General features: G+C 62.4%; 1 protein-coding gene across 2 annotated transcripts in view; it reads right to left on the reverse strand.

Moving 5' to 3' along the window:
- Positions 1 to 535: 535 nt before the first annotated feature.
- Positions 536 to 18,345, reverse strand: part of ADGRB2 (adhesion G protein-coupled receptor B2) — a 28,654-nt gene continuing 10,844 nt past the window's right edge. The window contains exons 2-30 of one of the 2 annotated variants that reach the window (XM_069477590.1): positions 17,765 to 17,848; positions 17,319 to 17,483; positions 15,903 to 16,067; positions 15,149 to 15,313; positions 14,898 to 15,065; positions 14,720 to 14,821; positions 14,474 to 14,580; positions 13,446 to 13,640; positions 13,231 to 13,299; positions 13,051 to 13,159; positions 12,365 to 12,692; positions 11,920 to 12,025; positions 11,679 to 11,722; positions 11,296 to 11,422; positions 10,845 to 10,948; positions 10,645 to 10,747; positions 9,773 to 9,923; positions 9,523 to 9,592; positions 9,022 to 9,088; positions 8,807 to 8,892; positions 8,421 to 8,519; positions 6,142 to 6,313; positions 5,729 to 5,824; positions 5,301 to 5,340; positions 4,049 to 4,668; positions 1,621 to 1,656; positions 1,230 to 1,325; positions 1,073 to 1,129; positions 536 to 721 (exon numbers count right to left, since the gene is read on the reverse strand). In XM_069477590.1, coding sequence (XP_069333691.1) covers positions 536 to 721; positions 1,073 to 1,129; positions 1,230 to 1,325; positions 1,621 to 1,656; positions 4,049 to 4,668; positions 5,301 to 5,340; positions 5,729 to 5,824; positions 6,142 to 6,313; positions 8,421 to 8,519; positions 8,807 to 8,892; positions 9,022 to 9,088; positions 9,523 to 9,592; positions 9,773 to 9,923; positions 10,645 to 10,747; positions 10,845 to 10,948; positions 11,296 to 11,422; positions 11,679 to 11,722; positions 11,920 to 12,025; positions 12,365 to 12,692; positions 13,051 to 13,159; positions 13,231 to 13,299; positions 13,446 to 13,640; positions 14,474 to 14,580; positions 14,720 to 14,821; positions 14,898 to 15,065; positions 15,149 to 15,313; positions 15,903 to 16,067; positions 17,319 to 17,483; positions 17,765 to 17,848 — 3,917 coding nt within the window. Of the gene's footprint in view, positions 722 to 1,072; positions 1,130 to 1,229; positions 1,329 to 1,620; positions 1,657 to 4,048; positions 4,669 to 5,300; positions 5,341 to 5,728; positions 5,825 to 6,141; positions 6,314 to 8,420; positions 8,520 to 8,806; positions 8,893 to 9,021; positions 9,089 to 9,522; positions 9,593 to 9,772; positions 9,924 to 10,644; positions 10,748 to 10,844; positions 10,949 to 11,295; positions 11,423 to 11,678; positions 11,723 to 11,919; positions 12,026 to 12,364; positions 12,693 to 13,050; positions 13,160 to 13,230; positions 13,300 to 13,445; positions 13,641 to 14,473; positions 14,581 to 14,719; positions 14,822 to 14,897; positions 15,066 to 15,148; positions 15,314 to 15,902; positions 16,068 to 17,318; positions 17,484 to 17,764; positions 17,849 to 18,345 lie in introns of both variants that reach the window. The other variant, XM_069477589.1, reaches the window with a different exon arrangement.

Genomic DNA, 18,345 nt, shown 5'->3' on the forward strand with positions numbered 1-18,345 from the left:
TCCCAATGTGTTTACCCTCGCCCAGGCTGGGGAAGGGATGTATGCAAGGTCACCCAGGGAGTCAGGGACAAAGAAGGAGTCAGAGCCTGGGCAGCCCCGTCCCAGTCAGGGCCTGCCTGACCCCATCGCACAATCTGACAAGGCCAAGCCAGGTGAACCAAGATGGCGGAACAAAGCCAGAGTCCCAGGCCTGGGCCACCACCTGGGGGAAGTAAACAGCTCAGCAGCAAAGTCCACAGAGTGAAGTTTATTCCCAACAAAGTCCCCCTCCCCCCTCCCCAGCCCGGGACAGGGACAGACAGGCTGGGGTGAAGATGGGGCTCTGGTGGCTGAGGGGCCTCTGAGAAACAAGGAAGGGCCCTGGGCCCCCAGGCCACGCCGTGTCTGGCCCCCCCAGCCTGGCCAAGTCCATCGCGCCTCCCTGCCCAGCCCTCAGGAGAGGGGAGGGGGCGCCGGCTCCTGGGTGGTTCCAAAGTGGAGTGTGAAAATAGAGAGATATATATATTTATATGCGGTGGGCAGTCCAGCGTGGCACTCACACCTCGGTCTGGAAGTCGCCGTCTGGTGGTTCTGTGGGCTCCCAGGCTGTGGCCCGGTGCAGAGCCAGCCGCTCTCGGGGCTTAGGGGGCAGTGAGCCCAGTGTCATAGATTTGAAAGTGCTCCAGCTCTGATGTCGCCGATGTTGGGTCAGGCCAGGACGCTCCCCGGGGCTGGGCTTCTCCTGTGGAGGCAGCAGGAAGAAGCCGTGAGAATGGGCCAACACCCGCTCACCCATTGCACAGAACAACAAACTGAGGCCCACAGAGGGCCATAATGCCCAAAGCTACAGAGCAATCAGGTATCAAAGCAGCGTTCAGACAGATCTGCCGGGCTCCGGAGCTGGGCTCCCATGCTAAGCGGCCCCTGGTGGACTCTCTACGGAGCCTTCCCCACCCCTGAGCAGCCCCAGAACTGCTGCCATGCTGTGGGGTAGGCCCTTGGTGAGGCAGGCTGAGGTTGCCCAGGCGGGGGAGGAGGGCAGGGAGGGAGTGAGCCCCTCAGCGCCTACCTCACCCCACCCAGGGGGACTTACGCTGCACACGCTCCGTTCGGCCGCCCCACCCGAGGACACACTCCACCGCTTCTCCCTCTGCAATGGGGGCCACGGGTCAGGGTCCAACCCCAGGGGCCACCGCACCGGGTCAGGCCCTGAGCTGTGGGACAGGGGCAGCCACGGGAGGAGCCCTCACCTTGGCCGTGGACTGGCTGCGGTAGCGGTCGAAAGTGTGGAACTTCTGGTTGAGCTCGTGGTAGAGTTCTGAGTGCCGTTTCCGGGTGTGCATCACCTTCTAGGAGCCACAGGGCGTCAGAGCAAATCCCCCCCAGCCCAGGCACCCAGCACCCCGAGCCCCCCACATCCCTGCCTGCTGCCAGCCCCTCTGGGACGAGACCGGACTCTCTGCACCTCAGAGCCGAGGGCTTGGGCAGGGGGGGAGCAGTGGCACGATCCCACCAACCCACGGGCAGGGGGTCCTGCGGTCAGGCTTTGCAACAGGGCATGTGCTACTTTTAGGAGGGGCCCCTCCAGGGACAGACGCCACAGACGGATGTCCCACTCCCCAGCACACACACAGCACTTACCTCAAAGTCCAGGTCTGAATACCGTAACTTCTTCCGCTGATGGAGCAACAGGGAGGCAGTGAAGGAGAAGAGAGCTTTTTACCACATGCGGGGACTTTAGAGACAGGACACCTGGAGCCCCAACCCAGGCCCGGGGACTGGGAATCCTCTCGGGGCAGCTTTGCAGGCCTCACAGCACGCACGCTGACGCACGCACACGGGACAAATGTCACGGTGCAGACCTCCATTGTGGCAGGGACATGGGTTCCCACATGGAGTCGCAGAGCCGGGCCCTGCGTTCCACCCCTCTGTCCTGCCAGCCCCCTTCTCTCTGCCAGGCATGGCCTCCCCTCCCTGGACCCCTCCGCTTGTCCTGCAAACGCAGGGAGTAAGGCTCTCAGAAACCTCCCTACGACCCCACCTTGCCCTTTTCCTGCCAGACCAGGCCCTGCCTCCCAGGGCTCCCTGCCCTTCCTGCCTGTCCTGGCTCTCGTGTGCCCCAGACCACCTTCAAGGCCCCAGCAAGCTTAGGCAGCACCTAGTGGCACTCGAGGAGAAGCCTGAGGGTCTTAGGATGGTGGCACTGGGAAGATTACGAGACCAAGGTCAACTTTCCCAGGTTACAATGGGAAAACTGAGGCCCGGGGAGAGGAAGGGACTTGCCCCATGGCCCTCCCAGGAGATGCTAAGACCACAGTCTGGGTCTCCCAAGTCCCAGGCCTGGTGGGCACACTCACCCCAGCGACCCATGACACCCTTCCCCTGGCTTTCCTCTTGCTGTCCGCTCGCTCCCCTCTGTCCTCCTGGCTTCTCTGACACTAGGCCCTCACGCTCCGCCCTGGCACCTTGTCCTGCCCCTCCCCACGCACACGCATGTCCTCCCCCTCCCCGTCCTCACCCCTCTTCCTGGAGGCAGCAGGACCCCTCTCCTTACCCGAAGCCCCACAGGCACGGCACACACAGCTCACGCCCAGCCAATCACCTTGTAATCCCCCACCCAAACCCGCGCCACCGCCCATCACGGTTGCCCACCCCAGAATTCTGGATGTCATCCCTGACCCCTCAAAACGCCGCCATGCTTACTGTGACACATCCCCCGTGAGGACCCCAATGCCAGCCCCTCCTCAGTGGCCGAAGACGCAGGTGTCCACAGAACAAAACCTGCCAGGACGCTGCGCGCACCCCTCGCCAATGCCCAAGTGTTTTGCCTTTGTTACGCTTTCCTGTTCTGCCATCTGTGGCAGGAGCGGGCACCAAATGTTCAAGAAACATTTTGGGAGAAAAACTAAACTTACGAGGCCTCTAGCTGCTAACTTAATTTTCTTTGTGCGGAAGACAGGGAGCAGGTTTCTCAGGCCGAACACGAGCAGCCAATCATGTCTGGGCCGTGACGCCTGCCCCTTTCCTTATCCACATACCCTTCATCCCTCCAGAGTTCTAGAATGTTCTAGAGTTCTACAGTGGGTCACAACCACCTGCTTGTTCCCAGTGATCCTGTGCAGGGAGGAGGATTTAGGAGGCCAGAGGGAAGGTGAAGCACCCACAGAAGGCACGAGGCCAGGGACACAGAGGGTCCTGTTTCCTCAGGAAGAGTGGGTCGGTCACTACAGGCCTACGGGCAGCACCTGGGCTCATTTCAGGGATGATAACAGCAGCCGTTTCCAACTTCCTGGCACTTCCTACTTGCTCCCCATGGAGATAAATGCTTTACATCCCTCAATCAGTCCTCAAAACAACAAAAAATCAGCCAGGCGCAGTGGCTCTCGCCTGTAATCCTAGCACTCTGGGAGGCCGAGGCAGGAGGATCACTTGAGGCCAGGAGTTTGAGACCAGCCTGGGCAAGAGTGAGGCCCCGTCTCTACTAAAACTAGAAAAAATTAGCCGAGTGTGGTGGCGCAAGCCTGTAATCCCAGCTACTCAGGAGGCCGAGGCTACGATGACACCACTGCACTCTACCCAGGGCGACAGAATAAGACCCTATCTCAAAGAAAAAAAAACCTACAAAAAGACAACTACATTATCCCCACTTTACACTGAGGAGACTGAGAGTCCACACTGGACCCCAGATCTGTGGGCCACGCAGGCCCCGGCTCAGCCCCTCATGCGGCTTCCCTGACAACACGGTGCCTTGCCCAAGCCGCACCTCCTGAAAGGAGGACTCGTCCCCACCGGCCACCCCGAAGCTGGCACTCGAGCGAGCGTGAGTGAGTGGAGAGCTGCACGCTCAGTGCGTCAAGTCCAAGCTCACGGGAGGAATTCAGAAGCACGGGGATTCCTCGGAGCTGCCGTGAGCACAGAGAGAGAAACGCACAGTGCATGCACTGACGGAGGTGCAGCTCTGTCTGGGAGGTTGATGGCTGTCCCCTCCCAGCTGCAGCCTGTGACCCAGACACAGTCCCAGGCACACAGGGGCAGACCTCCTCCGTCCCCACACCCCACAGCCCCTCACCTCCAGGGAGCCCAGCTTCATGGTAGAGCCGGGCACCGTGCGGGGCATGGTCCGGCTGCGCTCCCCCGGCTCAGGCACTTGGCGGGCGCTGGGTGTCGGCGGTGGCGGTTGGAAGGTCATCCCGTAGGGGTTCTGTAGCGATCCGTAGGCAGGGCCCAGCCCCAGGCCCGAGTGCTCCACGGACAGGAAGCTGGGGTAGCCTTCGGGGTGGGCCAGTGTCTTGGCAGCCCGCCGGGGGGTCCCCTCAGGCCGAGCCCTTGGGGCATCCTCACCCCCTCCGCCCCCACCGCCAGGCTGCAGGCTCAAAGTCCGCCGGGGCAGCACCATGTAGTCCCCCTCGGAGCCCGGCTCGGTGGGCCGCAGCCATGTGAGGTCCAGCTGCCGGAGGCCGCCCTCCCCACACATGTACACAGGGTTGGCCTCCTGGGGGGGCGGCGGCTCCCCCAGCCCTGGCGAGGCTGCCATGGGCACCAGGATATTCCCAGGCAGCGGCGAGAAGCTGAGGCCGCCCTCAGGACCCACGAGGCAGGACTTGGGCTCCTCGTCCTCGTCCAGGGATAGGCGGGATAGTGTGCCCGTGATGGTGGACGGGTTGCAAGTGTTGACCTCCTTGAACAGAACTGGGGGCAGGAGTGGGAGGGCGGGGTGAGTCCTGAGGAGGAGGAGCCCCCAGAGGCCCTTGCCCGGGCTGGGTAGGTACCAAGCCCCTGAGCTCGGACAGGAAAGGAAACTGAGTCCTGGAGAGATGGCTGGTGGCAGGTACTTTCCCGCACACAAGAGGGGTTAATAACGACCGCAGTGAGGCAGGGCAAGAGGCAAGGCTCAGCTCCCAGGGTCCTGGTGCAGGTCCTGACCTCTGACCCCACAGCCCCAAGGCTGTCAAGGGGCCCTGCTCCCCGCCTTCCCTGGGCAGCACCTCCCCAGGAGACAGAACTGGAAAGAGATTCTGGTAACAAGGAAACAGCCACTATGTGCCCAGGGTCCTACTAATTACCCGATGTCCCCTAATGCACGTGAGCCCCTGAGCCTCCCACCTGCCCTGGGAGGACAGCATTCTCTCCTTTACAGGAGTGTGACCGAGGCTCAGAGAGGTAAGCCGTTTGCCCAGCAGCGTACAGTGAGCATCATGGACAGCGTTGCGTCCAACTCAGGGCTGTGCTACTCCAGAGCTGGACGCCAGCAGCCAGACCCCCGAAGGGCCTCCCCTCTTGCCCACCCTGGGGCCATGCTCAGCTCTGCCCCGGCAGCTCACCTGTTTGACAAGCCAGATCCACGTCCTTTTCAAAGTCTGACTATAGGCGGAGAGGGAGAGAGCAGGTGGGCAGAGGGGGGATAGATGTATCAGGGTGGGAGGGGACCCAAGCCCCTCACTACCCTGCTCTGCTCACTCCGCCTGCCAGAGGTGCGGCCTGCCAGAGGTGCCACCCCCGGCACACTGTCCCCAGCACACTGCCCAGCAGAGCCCCAGCGTGGTCTGCTCCAGTCCCACCGGCCAAGTGGGGAAACTGAATGGGGGAAGAATGTGCCCAGTGCCCCCCAGGTGTTGGTGGCTGAGCGTGAATCAAAGCCAGTCTCTGGCCCCTCCCTGCCATGGATGGGGAAGGTGAGTGGCCTCCTAGGACGGGAAGACCAGGGGGCACCCAAAATCCACCTGTGCCCTGCCCGGGCCTCCTCACTCACCAGGATCTGCAGCTGCCCATTCTTGCATGAGTCGGGGGAGTCCTCGCTCTCATCGGCCCGACACACGCCCATCTGGCACTTCACCACATCCTGGACCTGGGGGCAGAGGGCACCTGCTGGGCCCGAGGCCCCCACAGGGCCCCTGACCACAGCTGGCTGTGCCTCCCACCCCAGACACCCCGGCAGGTGCGGAAGGAAAGAAGCACATCCAGCCTAGAGGACGGTGACGATGCCTGGGCTGGGTCAGAGGGGAAGGAAGGAGCCCCGGGAGGCCAAGGACAAGGCTGGGGTGCAGTTGTGCCCAGCTGGGACCTGAAGCACCCTGGTCAGGGCCTCAATTCTCCCCACAGCGAGAGGAGCCAGAGGCCTGGCAGGGTGTGGGGGGCAGGCAGGGAGGGAGCGGCCAGGCCCACCTCTCGGCGCAGGAAGCAGTGCACAGCGGTGATGACAAAGCCCTGCGCGGAGTTGAAGACAGCAAAGAGGGCCTGGAAGAGGACGGAGCGGCGGTCTGTCATGGCCAGGACGGCAGACATCCAGGTGAGGGCCAGCAGGGGCAGCACCACGCAGGAGCTCCAGAGTGAGGCCCTGAGGGGGACAGCGGCAGAGGGTCCCTCAGGGTGACACTCCAGGGGACAGGGTGGCCTGAGCCTGGGCCTCTACTCAGCTTGGGGCCCCTCAGCTGCCCAAGACTGGGAGGGCCCCAAACCCCAGGACCTCGGCAATGTCCCCAAGCAGAGAGGGGCTGAGGAGCCAGAGCCAGAGAGACAGAGAACAGAGACAGAGCAGAGAATGGTGGCGCCAGAGCAGGGACCAGGAGCAGGGGAGGGGGACACAAACACAGTGAGACTAGCCAGAGACAAAGGCCACACGTGGACAGAGACAGAGAAGGTGGAAAGGGACGGTGGCAGCAGAGAGGAGTCGACAGAGGCAGATGCTGAGTTTCAGCCCAGCTTGCACAGAATCACCGGGGGGAGCGTTTAAGGAATGCACAGGCCCGGGCTGATCCCCAGGGCCTAACTGGGTAGGCTGGGGAGGAGAGGAGGAGGGACACAGAGAGACAAGAGCCACACTGAGAGAGGGCACGAGACAGACAGACACACCCAGACAGAAAGATGAAACAGGCAGAGCACACGAGGGACATCACAGAGCACAGATCCTTGGCGAGAAGACAGGGGGTGCCAGGACCAGTGAAGCAGAGGCTCTTCCCCCCAGGTCCCCACGGAGGACGTGTCAGGCTCCCAGTGGCTGCTCAGAGCCCTGGCAAAAGGATCATAGCTGGGGCCAAAAGCTGGGGTCACGGCCAAACCTACACACCCCGGCCTCCTTGCCGGGGTGAGGGCGGGTGCAGAGAGAAAAGGCAGATGGGCCCCAGCATCCAGGCTGGCCCCACCCCTCCCCCACCTGCTACCCGCACAGGGGACAGCAGGACAGCCCTGCCCTCCTGGCCACACCCAGCCCACTCTGCCTCACAGACACCCCCGGTGGGAGAGTCAGGCACAGCTCCAGACAAGGCAGAGGGTGGCAGCGTTTGCAGGGACAGCGGGAGAGGCCATGGCAGAGAGGTGGGCAGGGGGCCAAGACCTGCCCTAGGAAGAGTGGCTCAGGGCTGTTCAGCCTGGCAGGGGGGTGGACACAGTGGTCTCTGAAGCCCCCGGAGGCAGAGCCAAGACCAAGAGAGGGTCTAATCATAGTATAATCACAGTAATAAGAGCTACCATTGATTACCCACCAATTCTCTACCAGGCCCTACACTGAACACTTTACATACATTATTCCAAATCGTGATCAAAACAACTCTACTAAACAGGCGTGGGAACAGGCATGGAGTTATTATCCCAATTTACAGATGAGGAAACTGGAGTGTGCCCAGCTGGGCAGGCAGAGGCAGAGCTGGGACACAAACCCAGCTTGGCTGACTCCAGAGCCCAAGCTTTCAACGGCTGGGTCAGACAGCCCGGTCAGAGAGGCAGGTGGCAGCCCAAGCAAGAGGGAGCTTTGCAGGGGTGGTGAGCTCCCTGACCTTGGAGGTGTGCAAGATAAAGCTGGACCTCAGTGGTCAGGGAGGCTCAGATGGATTTCCGGCCCTGGCTATGCAGTTGGGCCTAAGGCCCTCGTGGAATCGTTCTACTCTTGCATAGCTAGGATTTTAAGATTCTCAACTCCTGGGGCAGGAGTTTCAGGGAAATAATTCTCTACCTCCAGGATTCTCTGTTTCCAATTGATTGTGAGATTCAATGTCTCTAAAGTGCTAAGTCTCAGATTCTATGACAGATGATAAGACTCCATGATTCACTCATTCTAACATTCTTAGCTTCTGATTGTCTTATTCTAAGATCCTATCATTCTAATTCTAAGGTTCTATAGCTCAAAAATTCTAAGGACCTAGGAGTCTATGAGCTTCGGTAGGTTGGGGGTATGGGGCTGGACCAGGATGGAACATTAGCCGGGAGCGGGGGCAGGGCAGGAGCAAAGGGTGGGCGAAGGAACCCAGCACCTCTGGGAGGCACAGACACTCACTCCCCACTGCCCTCTGCCACCTTATCACCAGGCCCTGAGAGTGTGTGGCAGTTAGGGGCCAGGGCAAGCTTTCCAGGGCACTGGGCTGACATCCCTCCTCCCCCCACCGTGGGCACGGCCCCCCCAATTCCTTTGCCCCGCCCACCCCCACCGCCCCCCAGGGGGCACGACTAACATGGCGTTCCTGGCCGAGGCTGAGCTGAGCAGGGGGCTGGGGACCGCTCCACACGCTGAGCAGGGGAGGAGCAGGCTGGCCCAGGGGCACCGCTCCGACCTCGGGGGCGGCACAGACACGGGAGAAGGGGGGAAACACATGGGAAGCCGGGAGATGGGGCAGAGTGAGCCCCGAGTGGGGTGGGAGGGGGAGGGCAGACGAGAGAGAAAGAGCTGGGTTAGGGTGGGTGAGGGGCACCCCGGGCGCCCACCGTGCCTGCAACCTTGATGCACCAAGGTTGGGGAGCTCCGGTCATATCTTCGAGCCCTGAGTCTCCGAGAACACCCAAGGCCCCTCCTCCCTGCGCCATTTCCAGAAAGGCCGAGTGGCAGCGGCCCTCCCCTTACCCGGCCCTCTGCTTCTTGGATTTGTCGGAGATGCCGTCACGTGCCATGAGCTTGTTGAAGACGATGATTCCGATGAGCATGTTCACCTGCGGGCCCAGTGGTGTGGAGGGGGAGACAGGGTCACCAGGTGCGCTGCCAGCAGGGAAACCCCCAGGTGGGAGCTAGAGTGCAGGGAGGCGGTGGAGGGCAGACAGGATGCTGAAAGGGGCACATACCAGGACTATGACAGCTGCAGGGCCCACAAAGGCGTAGAGCAGGCCGCCCTCCAGGGAGAGCCAGCAGCTGGGGTGAGCGGAGGAGAGGGGTGTCAGACACCCAGCGGGCTCCCTCACCACCCTCCAACCCCACCCCTCCGTCCCCCCAGGCTGCCACGCCCACATCACTGATGGAGTCCAAGCCCCAGACAGGGTGAGAGGGAGCCTCTGGCTCTCCCTGAGCCTCAGTTTCCCCTCCAACAAAGGTCAAGAACATCAGGCCCGGCCCCTAGGGCTACCATGGGGATGAAACAAGGCTGAGCCCTGAGCTAACAGGATATTCCGGCACATTATTTTATAGTCAGGGAAACTGAGGCTCAGAAATGGGGAGGAATTTGCCCAAGGACCCTCAACAGGCTTGGGCCAGGATTTCAGCCCGAGAAGGCCTGATGCCCAGTTCAGTTCCCTGACCCCCACCTCCAGATCCACTGACCCCACTGCCCACCACGGAGGCCCACGTACTAGCTGGATGTACCGTATCCTTTGGTTCGGGTAAAGCCGACAGACACGGCCACCACCAGGGCAGGCAGACCTGGGGGGGCGGGGGCGCCAGAGTGAGACGGCTGCTGGTCTTCAGGGCCCCCTCGGTCTCCCAGACTCCCAGCCCAGCTGACCCCGGCACCCAGAGAGCTGGGCCAGGGCCAAAGCTGAACCTCTCTTTGCCCCTGCCCGCCAAGGCCCAGCGGCAGAGTCCAGCACTGGCCCTGCTCACCCCAGCCCAGGCAGAGGAAGCGCTTGCGAACGAGGCGGGTGCGCATCCGCCCAATGACAGCCAGGTAGGACTGCCAGGCCTCGGTAAGCACCCAGCAAAAGGAGGAGAGAAAGAAGAAGTGCAGGAAGGCAGCCGTCATGGTGCATACGCCCTGCAGGGAGAGGGAACGGGAGGGAGGGTCCCTGAGCAGCCGCCAGGGTGGGAGGCGCCAGGCTTCCCACGCCCCGCTGCTGGGCGCTGCCACGGCCGCCCACCTGAGCCCCGCCCCCCACAGAGCCCTGCCAGGCACCCCCGCCTTCCTGCACCCACGCACAGCACGACACAGGCCTGGTGACACACACACAGCACTCGGCATCCAGGGAGGCGGTGGGCAGGCCGCCCACGCACAGACGGGCTGGCAGGGAGCGGGACAGACAGGAGCACCTGCCACGTCACAGCCGGGCGGGCCTTGTGCCTGGCACGCACGGTGCTGGCACTGTGCAGAGAAGGCCGAGGGGGCACAGTCAGCACAGGTCACCCACAGGCAGGTGGCAAAGGAGGCCTTGCTCAGGCTCCCACACGCCTGCAGACAGGATCAGGCCCAATGCCACCTGCCCAACACACGCGCACCCAGGCGCTCAGCTCACACACGTGTTCGCTGCTATACACAGACGTTCCTCACTCGAGTACACACCCCCTCTCAACGCCTTCACGTATGCTCACACACACCATTTCACACACACCCTCACCCCCACGTGCGGCTCGGGCGTACACACAGCCAGCACTGAAGGACATGCAACACGCAAACACACGTCCTGCCACCAGCAGACGCTCTCCGCCCTCTCCCCTTCTCCCCACTCTCACCCCTGGCACCCCCGGGGGCCTGCACCTGCCTTGCTCAGCACCCGGGACTGGCCCACGAGGATCAGGATGTTGGATGCCAGGATAGACAGGCAGAAGTTCAGCAGGATGATGGAGCGTTCAGACTTTATGAACCTGACAGGGCACAGCAGGCAGAGACGGGGTGCTGGCTGCCCTGCCCAGCCCGGTGTGGCTGGCCCCTCCCGCCCCACCCCGCCCACGTCAAACCTACCTCCAGAAGGCGGCATAGATGGCGAGCAGGGTGAGCAGCGCCATGCAGGACACCGCGCAGCCGATCACCAGGGGGACTGAGGGGGAGCCCGCCAGCTCCAGGGTCTGGGGGAGACGGGCACACATTCAATGGGTTATCAGGAAAGGGCACCCCATAGGGTGACACCTTCTTGCTGTTGCATGCACAAGTGTGCTGAGCAGACCCAGTCACCCACGCTCTTCCACATACAACCAGCACATACACATGCCATCGGCCACTGTCACACACCCCCAGGCACATGTCATCACTGTGAGCACCATCCAGGGCACAGACACCCATGTGCAACCCCACAAGTACACCTTCAGATGCACCTTTGGGATCACCCAGGTGCCTGCCAACACTGTCACCAATGGCCACTGGCAGCCCAGGGGCCGCCTCCCCTGCCCAGCCCAGACGCCTCCCTCCCACTCACCAGGTCCTTGGGCGGCTGGGCCAGCACGGCAAAGGTGGACAGGCGCTGGCACTGGCAGCGGGTGTGAGCTGCCTGGGTCTCCAGGGTCTGGCAGCTCTCAGTGTCCCAGTCCCCTGAGCTGGCATCTCTTGGGTGGGGAGAGACGAAGTGAGCACCAGCCCAGTTCTGCGGCCCCACCCCTGGTGCTGGCCACTGCCCCAGGGCAGGATCCGGGGCAAGGCCACATCCACGAGGTGACAGCAGGGAGCCCCAGGATGTGCTCTCAACCCCATTGGCCAAGGATGGCACCAAGGAACTCTCTTGCCTTCCAGGCAGGAGAACCCTTTCTGACGAGGGGCCACAGGGCTGTACCCTTCCCCACCCAGGGCTGCCACCCAACTCACGCTCTGGAGTAGTCCCAGCTGGCGCAGCGGGGATCCGTGGTGCCCTGGAAGCAGAAGACACGAGTGCAGTCTAGGGTGGAAGCTCCCCAGCCCGACCTCTGTCCACGCCATGGGGGCCACAGCAGCTCCCGCAGGGCAGAGGGACAGCCGGCCACGAGGGACAGAGCACCTTCCCATCAGTCAGGACTTTGGCCCCCCATGTTGGGGTACACCTGGGGTCCCTGCCTGGGCCTCCACTCACGTTGATGATGTAGGAGAGCTCCACTGTGATGAGGGGCTCAGCGGGAGGCTGGGTGGGGGGCCGCACAGTCACTGTCATCACTCGGGACGCGACGGCCAGCGGGGGCCTGGCGGACAGGTGCTGAGGTCAGCTCCTGCCAGCGGGTGCCCAGACCCAGTCAGGAACCCTGAAGTTGCTCTGGATGGGGGGATGGGGGCTGCCAGGGGGCAAAGGCCCAGAGGAGGGACCAGCTCAGTGGGGCTCAGGACTGTGGGTGGGGGCCAGCGCTCAGTCCGCCACCCTCTGGACGCCGGCACAGCCTCCAGGAGGGGCACAGATGTCTTCGAGAAGCCCCTGTGTCCAGAGCCCGACCAGGGGTCCCTGCGGGTGCAGGAGGCTGCAGGGAATCCCTCCACAGCCACACAAGGACCCTCAGCGGCCCCACGCACCCATCCCTGAGACTCACCTGGGGGGTGGCAGGATGAGGCCAAGGGTGCGGTAGAGCACAGCACCGATCACAAAGTAGGAGGACTCATCTGGGTCTGCCGGGAGCAGGCGCTGGTGGGAGTGGCCTGGGCCAGGGGCCACTGTTCCTGGGCCCCTCCCCCTGCCAGGGTTGCCCGCGACAGTGGCTGCGGCTGGCTTCCCTGGGGAGGAGAGGCTGAGCACCTCCTTGGGTAGGAAGAGGCGGTCCTCCGAGTGCCGCACCCAGTCCTTCATGCCCCGGCGGCCCCGCATGGGGAACGTGATGTCGCTGGACACGGCCGAGACAGGCTCGCGCTGAATGCTGATCACTGCGGTGGGAGGAGGGTGAGCAGACGGCACCAGAGACAGACAGAAGGATGGAGACAGAGGGGGACAGACCCAGGGGAAGAGAGAGACGTGGAGAGACACACACCAGGGAAGGTAGACGCAGACACCGAGGTTGGTACAAGCCCAGAGGGGGAGGGACAAGCACACACATGGACAACAGAGATGAAGGAGAGGAAGAACGTGGAGAGAAAGATACCAATATGGGGTTAAATGGGGGAAAGACGGAGCCCAGAAAAGAGAGAGAGAGAAACAGTAAGAGCCCTTCAGAAACCATCCCTCACCGACGGTGGTCTGGGTTCTGCCACACCCACCACCCCCTCCCTGCCTGCCTCCTTGTACCCAGATTGTCCGTGACAATCAGAGAGCTCTGGAAGGCCTTGAGAGCATCGCCCACCAGGTGAATGAAGTCCTCCACGACACGGAGCAGGTGCACAGAGCCAGGGGACACCTGGGGACAGAGTGTGTAAGGGCCCAAGGCAGGGCAGGGCGGGGGGAGAAGCTAGAAGCTGTGCCCCACACCTGCTGAGCGTCGTCCCACTTCTCCTTGTTCTCTGCGTCCACCATGAAGCTCACCACCTGGAAGAAGCGCTGGGGAGAGAGCAATGGGTGTCAGGGATTCCGAGCCCCAGGGAACAGCCACCATTGCCGCCCCCAGCGGACTCTGTCCAGCCTCTCCCTGCAGTTTGGGGCTCCCCTCCTCTGTCCTCCTTCCTCCTGGCAGCGCAGGACGGTACCTGCACGTCATCAGCCGAGGGCACATAGGTGGCCCTCTTAAAGGTGTCAGTGACGTTCCTTAGAATGTCCACGGAGAAGAGCAGATCTCCGCTGTAGTAGGTGCGCCGGGCCAGCAGCTCCTGCAGGCTGCGCACCACCTGTGACATGCCCTCACCGGCCAGCATGCGCTGCCCCTTGGCCAGGTGCTCCCGAAGCTGCAGATGACATGGGGGCTGCTGTTACTGAAGTGTCAGGAGCTGGGACCAGACCCTGGCCCATTCCACTCCAGTCCACCCACCGCTTGAATCCATGGGGAGAGATAGGGAGAAAGGGTCAGAGATGTTCAAAGGTGCTCAGTGGGGAGATAGAGTCCAAGAAAGAGACCCATAAAGAGAGAGAGAATCCCAAAAGATACTTTAAAAGAGACTGAAATAGAAACATCTAGAGAAAAACGGTGCTCAGATGTACACATAAAAGATGATAAGCACAGTGTGGGAACAAGGTACCTCCCCATCCCAAAGGGGTCACGCACATTCTGGAGTGTGATGAGCGTGTGGCGTGCACACACACACACGCACACACACACACACACACACATACACTCTCTCTCTCTCTTTCAAACACAAGCTCTAAATGCAAAAGCACAACAAATACCCAATTACACTCAGACCAACATGGACACACATTTGCTCACACCACCCTCACCCCACGACAGGCACTAGGCTGGGCACTAGGGATACCAAAATAAATCCGGCTTTGTCCCTGCGCCCCAGCCTAGCAGAGCACACAGACGCTTAGATGAGCACCTAGTGACTGAGAAGCTCGGGGGGCTGCAGGAACAGAGAGGGAGGCACCGGGGATAAAAGAAGACATTTGAGACTCAGGCGTTGAGGTATGAGTAGGAGTTTGCCAGACGAGAGAGGCACAGCCAGGCAGAAGTGGGCACAGCATATGCCAAAGCATGTGGGAGTGAGAATGAAGCTCCCTCCACCCCCAGCAGAGTCTGGGACAGATCCTGCGGTGCCCCCGCCCAGCAGGGCACACTCACTGACAGATAAAGGTAGCGGTACTCGTGGGAGATGCAGCGGGCAAAGCTGGGCAGTCCCCAGTACGCCACACCCTGGGCACTGAGGAGACAGCGGCGGCTGGCAGACCCTGCAGGGCGACAGGACGGAGGGCTGGGAACGGGGACATTCCCCCACGCCTCAGGATGGAAGCTCAAAGGGGCTGGGGGCCGAGAAGGGGGCAGCAGGAATGGCCGGGTGGGGTCTGCAGGGAGGGCCGCCCCTCTCACCTGAGGCGTTCGGGGGACACTTGTTGTAGATGATCTCGCCAGCAGCCGCCTTCTTCCATGTCATCAGCATCACATACTCGTCCCTGCACATCTCATGGAAGGCTGTGGGTGCAGCAGAAGGTTCAGCCAGGACCGCACGCCCGCCCCCAGCCCCCCGCCGGGGTCACGCGGGAAGTACCTGGACACCTCTTCTCACTGCAGGGCTTCACCTCCTCACCGGTGCCCTCGCAAGGGTAGCCCTGTGTGCCCGAGGCCTGGCACATGCGGAAACGGCGCTGCCAGCCTGTGTCACACGTCTTGGAACACAGGCTCCATGCGTTCCACGGCCCCCACTTGCCATCAGCAGCTGTGGGAGAGGGGGGACGTGAGTGGCCCCAGCGACCCCCAGGGCCAGAGCTGCCACCTGCCACGCTGGCGCCAAGCACTCACCTGGGCACTCGAGGTTGCTACACTCCCGGGTGTCAGTGAGGGCACCCGTGCACGTGGCCCAGGCTGGGCCCGCTATGCTGCACTTGCGGCTGCGCTGCTGGGTCCCGTTGGCACAGGATGTGGAACATGGGCCCCAGGGACCCCATTCTAGCCACTGGCCTTCCACTGCATGGGGAGACACAAGCGGGGGTGGCTGTTGAGCGGGATGTGTGACCGCGGGGTTGGGGGGTGAGGGCCGAGCACCACAGGGAGGCTGCGGAGCCTGCTAGAGCCAGGCGGGACCCACTGGAGCAGGGGGCTGTGACGGGAGGCTGGAGTGAGGGGGTGGTGCCTGGGCCGCCTCCTGCACCAGCTGGGAACACAGGACTCCTCTCCACTCAACAGCAAGGCACCAGCTCTCTTGGCTAAGGAAGGGCTGCAGGGGTGGCCTCTGATCTTAGCCGGCACTTCAGCCCAGCTTGTGTTCCTGTCACAGTCTGGCGGGCCATGGGTACCAAGGTGCTAGTAACAGCAAGGGCAGCCCAGGGCTTAGAGGAAGAGTGGCCCCTTTTGACAAGGTCACAGTGTGCCAACCCAAGTCAGGGCTGGGTGTCACCTCCCAAACTGGCAGGTATACTTCTCCAGTCTCCCCATGCTTGGTCAGAGTTTATGGGGCCCCCCAGGGCAGGGCACTGGACCTGACTGCCTCCCCCGGGTCTCCCAATCCCCACCCAGCTGGACAGCGCCCGCCTGGAAGCCCATGGGTGCTACTGACCCGGGCAGGCGGCCATACTGCAGAGCTTAGTCTGCAGCTCGGGACCCTCGCAGGCCTTGCCGCCGTGCTGGGGGGGCACGCAGGTCCGCATCCGGCTCCGGGACCCCCGCCCGCAGCTGCGGGAGCACAGGCTCCAGGACCCCCACTCCTCCCACACGCCGTGCACTGCAAGGAAGCACGTGGCCGGTGGCTGGGCAGCACCTTGGCCCCACCACCGCCAGTGCCTGCCCATCCGCCCGCCAATCAGGAGCTCCGCAGCTCTGCGGCCGCTCCTTATTGGCTCTGCCCTGGGTTCTGTTGCCAGGGCGATATCCCAGGGCCCCGGGACGCCGCCCTTTGAGGGAACATGGAAGACACAGGCTTCTGGTCCCCCACCTCCCACGGGATAGCCCCTGTGGACACCCGAACAAGGAGACTAGGACCAACCCAGGAGGTGAACCAGGGGTCCTCCTCTCCTGGGGGCACAGGAGAACCCAGGAAAGGACCCAAGATCCACCCCACTCCACCCCTCCCCATCCCACCGTCAGACCCAGAGCCCGAATCCAACATGGCAGGTCTGGGGCAAGAGACATGCCCCTCCCAGCCCCAAGCGCATAGACACACAAATAAACATGAACCTCTACAAGGACACCAACACATTAGCTCACACGCTGGAACACAGCTCTGCCCCAGCCCTCTGCAAGCTCCTGCCACACACCCAGGCACCAAGAGCCCCCGCAAGCAGGCCCTACTCTAAATCCACAGCAAGAGCTAGTGTGGCCTAGGCACCACTTCACCCCCTTGGGGAGCAAGGAGCAGGCCTGGCTGAAGCTGCCCTGCCCCGCAGGTCACCACCTGTCCCAGGCAGGCACATGCATTTCCTCAACAACTACATGCTCAACTGAGGAAGGCTTAAGGGTCTAAGGGAGGCTCCCCGGGGGAGGGGGAGCCCAGAGAAAGAAGGGGATGGTCAGGGAAGACTTCATTTAAAAAAACAAAAATGTGGCATTTGTCTTGGATCATAAAGGACAGGCTGAATTTGAATAGCCAAGGTTGGCGGGGGTGGGGGAGTGGGGCAAGAATAAGCAAATGCAGGGTGGTGGGAAAGTGCAAGGGCTGCTGGTGTGGCCAGAGCGCAGGGAACGTGGAGGATGAGGAGGGTAAGAAGACGAGCCTTGATTACCAGGACGCAGGCATCAGGGGAATGGCGTGCCCAGAACGGAGCCCAGCGGTGTGGGCCCTGGTCTGATTCATCTGTGTCCCCAGTGCCTTGGGGCGAGCTGGCATGGTGTGCGGAGCTGGGCATGGTGTTGGGGACAGTCAGGTTTGTTGAATGAGAGGAGGAGGGATCCAACCAATTTGGAAGATTAGTCTGCTCAAGTCCCAGGCAGGACCTAACCCTGCAGGCAGACGGGGCGGGGAGGAGGACGGGCGTACCTGGGCAGGTGGCTGAATTGTTGCAGGGCCGGGTCTCCCGCAGGGGCCCGCTGCACAGGGTCCCATAGGGGGAGGACACGCAGGAGCGGGTCCGCACCTGCAGACCCTGCCCACACGTCAGGGAACACACGCTCCACGGGGACCACTCCTCAGCCGCTGGGTCGCCTACGAGAGAGGGACAGCGTCGGCGGCAGGGGCACCTCCCAAGCACTCAGTTTCATAGGGGCACCGGCATGGTCGGGGCGGGCATCAGAGGGACCCTTCTACCCTGATCCCAGTGACAGGCTCTTCAGGAGGCAACCCAGCTCTGCCCACAGGCTTCAAGTGGCAGAGAGACACGACTGAGCTCCAGGACACAGACAGACGGGCACACGCCAAGCACACATGCCACCAGACGCCACACAGTCGGGCCCTGCCGCAGAGCAAGGGAGGCGGGCCCGAGTTACCTGTCTGCGCCATGTATAACCCAGGCTCATCTGCAGACCTCGGCCACTGGGTTTTCACCTTTGGTTCCTCTTCTGGCTCCTCACCTGGAACATGGAGGCGGTGGCAGGGGCTCAGCAAAGGCCAGCTCGGTCCCGCCACAGTGGCACAGAGAGGACAGCCTCACTCGCCCTCAGCCTCAGGGACTGGAATCAACTGCAGGTGATGCTGAGACAGCATCCTGTCCTGCCCCCCGCCCACCACCACCATTTTACAGATTAGGAAACTGAGGCTCAGAAGGCTACAAAGGACTCGCCCATGGCCTCACAGCCATCTTTTCCGCCTCTTGCCTCAGCCGGACGCGGCAGATGGAGGGGAGTGGCCGCTCACGTTAACAGGCTCTGGGAGGCTTCTGTGCCCAGCGCTGCCCACACCCATCTCCTTTAACCCTCTCGCTGGGACGCAGGGACCGTCATCTCTGCTTAGGGATGAGGAAACTGAGGCCCAGGCGGGGGAAGTGCCTTGTCCAAGTGCACACAGTTCAGGGAGCCCGAAGCCCAGGCTCCTTCCTTCACAGGGCTGACTCCTAGGGGCTGACAAAACA

The sequence above is a fragment of the Eulemur rufifrons genome, chromosome 8 (assembly GCF_041146395.1).
Source record: "Eulemur rufifrons isolate Redbay chromosome 8, OSU_ERuf_1, whole genome shotgun sequence".
NCBI lineage: Eukaryota > Metazoa > Chordata > Mammalia > Primates > Lemuridae > Eulemur > Eulemur rufifrons.